Source organism: Nicotiana sylvestris, chromosome 7, assembly GCF_000393655.2.
Source record: "Nicotiana sylvestris chromosome 7, ASM39365v2, whole genome shotgun sequence".
NCBI lineage: Eukaryota > Viridiplantae > Streptophyta > Magnoliopsida > Solanales > Solanaceae > Nicotiana > Nicotiana sylvestris.
In genome coordinates this window covers 18,916,778-18,925,996 of record NC_091063.1, presented here as the reverse complement: position 1 = coordinate 18,925,996, position 9,219 = coordinate 18,916,778, and the positions used below count along the sequence as shown (strand labels likewise).

Below are 9,219 nucleotides of genomic sequence, written 5' to 3'. Positions count from 1 at the left end.
AAGCTGAATTTGAACTTAGGGATTAAATAGCAAAAACAAAAATTCCAAAAGGATTAGAGAGCAAAACTAAAACTCATTTCTGCTGCCCTAAGGCTTGCCTATAAAGGCATTGTAACTTCATTCTCAAATCAGATTTTTTTAGAGGTTTAGAGACTGAAAAGAGTTTAAAAATACTGAAAATTTCAGAAGTAACTGAGTTTTTTTTAAATTCCTGAAAAACTGAAAATTGATAAAATTCTGCTTGGTTTTGGGTTCCTGATTCTCTTTGTTAGCTAGAACTCTTGAAAATTCCATAGTCATACTTCTGGGTTGAGAAATAGTTTGAGTTTGGCTTGAAGTTGGGTTTTGATTTGCTGTTCTATCATTGTTCCATCATTGCTTTGAGCTGATTTTGCTGTTTGCTTCCTTTTGCTGGGTTACTGCTGTTGCTCTCTTTTTAACCTCAGGCTTTTCCTTGTTTATTTGCTGAAACCAGGTACACTTTAGAACTTTATCAGTGTGTGGAGTTTGAGTTTGAAGTATTTTGAAGCTGTAAACATGAGTTTTAGTTGAATGTCAAGTTATTGATGGAGATGAACCCATATTCCATGTTTAAATTATGCTATTTCTTGTATTTATTCATGCTATGGACCTTGTGATTCATATTAGACTTGTACTTGGACTTTCATTATTGTGGTTTTAGAATGTTAAGTGTTCTTACTGTCATTGTGGGGCTTGACATAGGATAGATAGTATACCTTTGGGGTCTTGAATAAGCTGTTACCATTTCATTAATAGTCAGTAGTTAGATTAACCTTCAGAAATGATTTGGTTTTGGTTTAGAGATTGTTCTATAAAGATGAAACAAATTCAAAGGCTATTGCGTCACTGTTGTAGCTTAATAATATCTACTGTCAAGCTTTTTATGTATGGAAGTCTTGATAATACTTTTCATGTTTAAACGAGAGGCATTTCAAATTTCCTACATTGGTATTTTAATTGGTTAATGTACTTCGTGCTTACCTTTGAGAATTGCTTAAGTTTAAATTGGATTTGAGTCATAGAAGGGCTGTTTAGAGACCAAAACCTTGATGTCCAGATTTGTTTGCCTTCATGAGGACTCGATCCTGCGTCCACATCTCTAGACATTCTTTCTCTCATTAAAATTGGGCTCATTTTTGGGCCCAAGATTGAAGGCACTTGCAGATGGGATTGCATACTCTATGTTATTTGGACCTGCTTCGTCTTTGTCGGACCCAGTCTTCCCGTTGATTTCTTTTGATGGCCCAAGCCATTTGGTTAAATAATTAAACCTATTTCTTTTTAACGCAAAGCCTTTAAGCTAGTTTGAATAAAATCCCGATTCTCTTAGTATTTAGTTAATTAGATTCCGTTAATTAGTTGAGGTGTGCCATAGTAAATAACATCAATAGTTCATGGCCCTCAAAAGCTTAGTTCAAGCTTCCTTTAAAATCGGAATCGAGGTGTGCCATGCCAAATAAAATCTCAAAACGCATGGCCCTCACTTAATAATTTTTAATCCTTTAGAAATCGAGGTGTGCCATTTAGTTGAATTTTCCATGGCCCTCGCAAACTTGAAAGTGCGCAGTTGCTTTAGGCGTGTAATTTAAATTAATTTCCCTAAACTCGGTGTGCATTTCATGTGACCCAAATCCAAATCTCAACAACGTTAAATAAAATGTGTCGTGGACTGCGGGTGCATTTCATGTGGCGTGGTTCAAGACATATTTACATAACGTTGAATCTTTCTAAATATAATTTAAAAGCGGCTAATAAGTTAAAAATATACCATAGGCTAAAACATGTATTTAAATCAGGTAATAGGCCAATTATGATAGTTTAAGCGACCGTACTAGAACCACGGAATCCGGGGGTGCTTAACACCTTTCCTCGGGTTAACAGAATTTCTTATCTAGAATTTTGAGTTCGCAGACTTTTAAATAAAGTCAATTTTCCTCGAATTAGGATTTTAAAATAAACCGGTGACTTAAGACACCAAATAAACTATTTCAAGTGGCAACTCTGAAAATTAAATAAATAATCTCATTTCGAATAGTATCACTTTAATTGGAAAAACTTCCTTATATACTCCCCCTCGGGTGGTAAAAAGGAGGTGTGACAACTACCACCTCAAAGGAAGCTTGGAAGATTTTACAAATTTCTCTCCAAGGAGTTGACAAGGTGAGGAAGGTAAAACTTCAAACTCTAAGGGCTAATTTTGAAGTTTTAAAAATGAAAGAATCCGAATGCATTTCAGATTATTGTTCAAAAGTGAAGGCTGTTGTAAATCAATTGAGAAGATACAGGGAGGACGTAGAAGATGTCCGCGTGGTAGAAAAAATCCTTCTCACTTTAACACTTAAATTTGATTTTGTGGTGTGTGCTATTGAGGAGTCTAAAGATTTAGACTCAATGACGATGGAGCAATTGGTGGGTTCTTTACAGGCCCACGAAGAAAAGATCAAAAGGAGACAAGAAGTGACATTGGAACAACTTCTTAAAACTCAGGCATACTTCAAGGATTATAGAGGTGAAAAAACCTATCGTGGGAATGGACGGGGATGAGGCCGTGGCGGTCATGGAAGAGGAAGAAGTAACGGTAACAACTTCAACAATGAAGCTAAAATCCACCAAACATTCAGAAGTCGTGGTCGTGGACAAAGAGGAGGAAGAGGATGTGGCTACTACTAAGAAAATAATGGACAAAGGTATGACAAATCAAAAATTGAGTGTTATAATTATCATAAATTTGGCCATTGCTCTTGGGAATGTCGTAGCAATGTTGAAGAAAAAGCTAACCTTGTTGACGACAAGAAAGAAGAAGATGAGTCAACATTATTGCTGGCATTCAAGGAAGAAGACATGGATGATTGTAGCTCGTGGTATTTGGAAAATGGAGCAAGCAAGCATATGTGTGGATGCAAAGAGAATTTTGTAGATATTAATAAAATGGTGAGAGGTAATGTATCCTTTGGAGATACCTCAAAGATTCAAATCGAAGGGATATGTACGATTCTGATCTCCTGTAAAGATGGTAGTCACAAGCTAATTCAAGATGTTTATTATGTGCCAAAAGTAAAAAGTAATATTTTGAGTTTGGGCTAACTTCTTGAAAAGGAATATGACATTCACATGAAAAATATGCATATTTGGCTTAGAGATTCAAGTGGAATTCTAATTGTTAAAGTGCATATGGCAAAGAATAAATTATTTTCTCTAAATCATAAGACAATTGATGCAAAGTGTTTGGAGGCTAATGTGCAAGATGAATCATGGTGTTGGCACATGCGATTTGGGCACTTGAATTTTGAAGCGCTCAAATCAATGGGAGAAAAGAACATGGTACATGGGATACCATCAATCAACCATCTAAATTAATTGTGTGAACCTTGTCTTCTTGAAAAACATACAAGGAGGAGTTTTCCAAAGGAGGCCATGTTAAGGTCAACCAAGCCGCTTCAGCTTTTCACACTGATGTGTGTGGACCAATCAATCTACCTTCCTTTGCTAAAAGTAAATACTTTCTGCTTTCCATTGATGACTTTAGCATAAAGACTTGGGTTAATTTCTTGAACCAAAAATCTTAAGCTTTTGTTGTTTTTAAAATTTTTAAAGTACTTGTGGAGAAATAAAATGGCTAGGAAATTAAAGCTCTAAGGTCCTATAGAGGAGGCGAATTCACTTCAAATGAATTTAATGACTTCTGTTAATCTCATGGAATTTGTCGCCCTCTAACGGTACCTTATTTACCCCAACAAAATGGTGTTGCAAAGAGAAAGAATCGAACGATTCTTAATATGGCTAGATGTATGTTGAAAGCTAAAAGTATTCCCAAGGAATTTTGGGCCGAAATTGTTTCTTGTGCAGTTTATTTGAATAACAGGTCCCCAACAAGAAATATTAGAGATCAAACCCCTTAAGAAGCATGAATTGGAAGAAAACCAAGTGTCAAGCAATTGAGAATTTTTGGGAGCATAGCCTATGCTCATGTGCCACATCAAGGGAGAGCGAAGATTGACGATCCAAGTGTCAAGCATGTGTTTGTTGGCTATGATACGAGTTCAAAAGGCTACAAGTTATACAACCCAAGTAGCGGTAAGGTGGTGGTGAGTCGTGATGTTGAATTTGATGAAGAATTGGCATGGGAATGGGAAGCTCAAGAAGAAACTTCATATGATTTTCTTCCATACTTTGGCGATGAAGAAGAACCGGAGACCGTGGAACCTGTGCAGGGTACAACTCCACCTCATTCTCCAACCAATGTTGCATCTCTCACTTCTCAAGAAAGTTCAAATGAACAGTTGCAAAGGACAAGGAGTATTCAAGAGCTCTATAAGGACACATAAGAAGTTACTAATTTTGATTTTTATGTTATCTCTTTGCTGACAGTGAACCAATGAACTTTGATGAAGCTGTTACAAACAAAAGGTGGAGACAAGCCATGGAGGAGGAGATTGAGTCAATAGAGTAGAACAACACTTGGGAGTTAACAACTCTTCCAAAGGGTCATCAAGCAATTGGAATGAAATGGGTATACAAGATAAAGAAGAATGATGATGGAAATATGGAGAGATACTAGGCATGACTTGTGGCTAAAGGCTACAAGAAAAGGCAAGGCATTGACTATGAAGAAGTCTATGCACCTGTTGCCCGCATGGAGACGATTCATTTGCTGATCTCTTTGACGATGCAAATGAAGTGGAAGATCCATCAACTAGATGTCATGTCAACCTTCTTAAATGGATATCTTGAAGAAGAAGTCTATGTTAAACAATCATTGGGTTTCGTGGTAAAAAATTATGAAGATGAAGTGTTGCGGTTGAAGAAAGCTTTATATGGATTAAAGCAAGCCCCACGAGCATGGAATAGTTGCATCGACAAGTATTTTCAAGACAATGGGTTTACTCGTTGTCTCCATGAATATGCTTTTTACCTTAAAGTTCATTATAATGGAGATATCTTACTTGTTTGTCTTTATGTTGATGATCTTATTTTCACGGGTAATAACCTAAGTTTGTTTGAAGCTTTTAAGAAAGATATATCTTGTGAGTTTGACATGACAGATGTAGGGCTCATGTCATACTACCTAGGCCTAGAAGTGAAGCAGATAGAGGATGGAATTTTTATTTCTCAAGAAAGCTATACAAAAGAGATATTGAAGAAGTTCAACATGCTCGATTGCAATCCTGTGAACACACCGATGGAGAGTGGGACAAAATTATCCAAGTTTGATGAAGGAGAAAAAGTAGATCCCATATTTTTAAAAAGTCTTGTGGGAAGTTTGAGGTACTTGACTTGTACCAGGCCAGATATGTTCTTTGCAGTTGAAGTAGTAAGCCATTTCATAGAAGCTCCTACCTCCACTCATTTGAAAGTCGCTAGAAGAAGTTTTCGCTACCTAAAAGGCACGATTGACTTTGAGATATTTTATTCCTCTTCTAGTGATTTCAACCTTATGGGATATTATGATAGTGATTATGCGGGAGATATTGGTGATAAAAAAAATACAACTGATTTTGTATTTTTCTTGGGTGATTCTTGTTAGTTTATATGAGTCCACCAAATAGTACAGTACCTGGTCCTCTATGAGTTTTTACTGAGAATGCTAATAAAACAGTAAATAAATAAGACACGGTATTTTTACGTGGAAAAATCCCAACTCAAGGGGACAAAAATCACGACCTACACTTGTAGGCTTTTAACTTCACTAACTTGTAAACACCTATTACAAGCCACTTTGTAATGACTCCATTACAAAGACTTCAACTCAACTAACTTGTGATACTCTTACCACAAGCTACTTTGTCACTCTCTAGTTACAAAGACTTTAACTTATGACTAACTCTAGTCACAACACAAACTCAGAGAGTTTATGGTTTTTACAAGAGGGTTCCTAATCAATGCTTCTAGCTAAGCAATTTAGGAGTTACAATAAGAAAAATTACAAAGTTACAACTCAACTAAGGACAACAAAATACTAGATTTAGGAACTGGTCCGTAGTAGCGTTTAACTTTGTTCTTCAAGCTCTTGAGAATTAAGTTCACTGTTTTGTAGAAGGCTTGAATGAATTTTCAAGTGTTCAAGTGATCTTTTGATATAATCTCCGTGTTCACATTGAAGACATCACTTGAATGATGTAAGCACTTTAGTTGGTCAAAGGATAAGTGACCACTGGAAATAGTGCAGTGTAGGCAGAAACAATGCAGGCAGTCACATCGCTTCCAGCTTGTCCAATTGACTTTGTACTGTTATGAGGGAACCACAAGGGTATCAGGTCCTTGTTTGATTTTTTATCTCCTGAAGCTATAGCATTTCACATTTAGATGGAATCCATTGACTTGCAATGTAGCCCAAGTGTGTCAGGTTCCCTATCTGGTCCTTGATAGTAAGTTTGTTAGATCATCAAAACATAAGGCAAAGTCATTGAAAACCCATCAATTTCCCCTTTTTGATGATGACAAACTTAGACATTGATAACATGCATTTAGAGAAAGGAGAACCAGATAAAGTAACAGGAGCTCACAAGTTCCCCATGACTTTATGCCTCCACCCTTAATCAGATCCTTGATTCATCCATGATTCAAATTATACAAAATTATACTCCTCCCTTTTGGCATCATTAAAAAGACACAAGCAATCAAACAACATAAAAAAGTCTAGCTTAGCTAACTCATGCCACATATGTGCACACAACATGATAGAGAAGAGAAGCAGAGAATTCAAGCAATGAGATAATAAAAGAGGATAGATTTTATATAGATAAAAACATATGCCTTTGCTTAAAAAGCAAAGGCAGAGTTGGACTGTTAAAGACGGGAGCGGTACTATTATATCCCAACCACATCAAAAAGAAAAGAATCAAAACATCTTCCATGAGAAAAAAACTTAAAAGAGACAATCCAGAAACTGATCACTGAAGGGGTACTTAGGGGGCACTAGGAGTAGAGGGCTTGGAAGCTGCAGCAAGAGTTTGGAGAACTAGGTCTATTCGAGCATTGGTTGACTTTTGCTCATTGAGCAGTTCTGCTTTCAGGTTCTCTACTTGCGCCCTGAGATTAGCATTCTCTTTTGTCAAATGAGCCACTTCATCATTTGACGCCGGAACCCCTTGGGCTTGCCGACCTTCCAGGATAGCATTCCTAGCCTTCAACCGACGGATCTCCTCAGTTGCACTATTTTGAGCATTAATGAGTTGTGAGATGGTTGATGTACTGCCTACCCCCTATTCTCTTCTATGCACTCGCATTCTTCTAACATTGTCTGTGAGAAAGTCTACTTCTTGGTTCCTACCTTGCTTTGCCCCAACGACATCTTGAAGAACTTAAACACTTGAGTAAGCAGAAACCTGTATGGAAGACCATGATTACCATCCTTGAAGGTTGCTACTTTTTGCATGTGTTCGATCATAATAGCAGGAAGGCTGACAGGAGTAAAGCTATCCAGTTGCTCCATCAAAAACTGGTCAGACTTAGAGGTCATGGACCTCTTCTCAGCACGAGGCAACAGAACTTTGTTTACCAATTCGAAGAGCAATTGATAAATAAGGAGTAATGCCTTCTTGTGGATCTGGTCCCCCTTTTGGTTAGCATTGTCCTTTACAACAACATTTCGTAAATTATACTGACACACATCCTTCACACTAGACACACCAGTTGTAGGGACCTTAAGAATATCCCCAAGTAGACTTATATCGAACACGATATCTACTCCATTCACCAAAGCACAAATATGGACGGTATCAACGAAAAAGAGGCTAGCAAAGTAGCTTTGAACCTCATCCTCATACACCTTAGGTGCATCCATTTGGAATAGATGCCCCCATTGTTGAAACTCAACCATTTCAAGAACTTGTAGTATACCAGCCATATCAGAGATTGCTGGGTTAAACGTACGACCCAGCAGAACCTTTTGGTGCCTTAGGCGTTCTGAAACAAAACTGCTTTCACTCCTCAACTTTTTCACAGAACCAGGTTCCTTAACAGTTTCTAAATTTCGTTTTCCAGACTTCCCACCACTTGATTTCTCTTTTCCCTTAGACTTGACTAACACATCCTCATCAGAAATTGAGGGCTCACTCACAACATCCTTCAACTTGGAACTGGGGGTTGAAACTTTCTCTATTGAAGCAGGCTGCTTCTTTTTCTAGGACCGTCTCACCAAGGAACCAGGTTCCTCTGGTGTTTCCTCTTCCACTTCTACTACAGGGACAACTTTATCACACACTGGAACATTATCTTTCACCAACCTCCTCCTTTGATTCTTACTACTTTTTCTGCTCTTTTGAAGGGCAGAGTCATAGGCTACCTTAGCTTGCAACCTAGTAGTAGGTCGCTTGGTGGAAGACTCAGGAAGACACCACACTTTGCTTGACTATGAACGCATCAAGAGCCTGGTTGTATAAATCCTCCTCATCGCTAGACCTCATCTCAGGAGCTTGAATGTCCAAGGGTGCAACAGCAAATGCAGGAGCAGAACTGGCCTGAGAATGAGAACCCCAACCTGGGTCCTCCGGAGAGGGGTCAGGTTCCTCATGTGAGGGCCAGTAGTTTCTGCTAGTGCAAAGCCCTCAACAGTCACTATGACTTATTCTTCCCCCATACCCTGTACCTCTTTTCTCTGAGAAATTATCTCATGCAGGACACCGTCAGCAGATACCACAAAGATGGTTACGACATTTTCTTCCTCAATCGGCACCACTGCCACCACGAAATCTGCAGCAACAATGGTGGAACCCTCTGCGACCTCAGGACTTTGACCTTGTTCTCCACTTTTTCTTTGATCAGTGGGAACCTCAGAAGATAGAAAGGACAGATCAACAATTTTAGGGGTTTCTGGGATGGAGAGAGATGGGGAGTCTGGGTTAGGTGTGATTTCAGCGGTGAGAGCAAGAGTGGTTACAGAAGACTCAGTGGGGATGGAGGACTCCATAGGTTTTTCAGTATCAGGGATGACTGAGGCAGGGATGTTGGAGTCTGTATCAGCCATTGAAAAGATAAAGTGAAGGTTCTTTGGGAAGTTCTAATGGAGGACTTATGGTTTGTGGAGAAAAGAGAAGGGTTTTATTAAGAATGGATAATTATGAAGAGAGAGATAAGAACCGATTTTGAAACGACGGTTGTGCATGGAGAAGTGCAACATTTTAGAGGGAGATGGAATGATTTGAAGTGAAGAGATGTGACAGCAGGGCCTGAAAAGGTGGATGACATGGCAGTTGATTC

At 38.4% G+C, this 9,219-nt stretch overlaps 1 protein-coding gene across 1 annotated transcript; it reads left to right on the top strand.

Annotated features, from left to right (window-relative positions):
- Positions 1 to 2,232: 2,232 nt before the first annotated feature.
- On the top strand, positions 2,233 to 2,565 carry LOC138872803 (uncharacterized). Its single transcript, XM_070151221.1, has one exon. It carries the CDS (start codon positions 2,233 to 2,235, stop codon positions 2,563 to 2,565), a length of 333 nt encoding a protein of 110 aa, XP_070007322.1.
- Positions 2,566 to 9,219: the final 6,654 nt, after the last annotated feature.

Excerpts from the sequence above, each read along its gene's own strand:
- LOC138872803 (XM_070151221.1), top strand. The coding sequence starts at position 2,233 with ATGAAAGAATCCGAATGCATTTCAGATTATTGTTCAAAAGTGAAGGCT.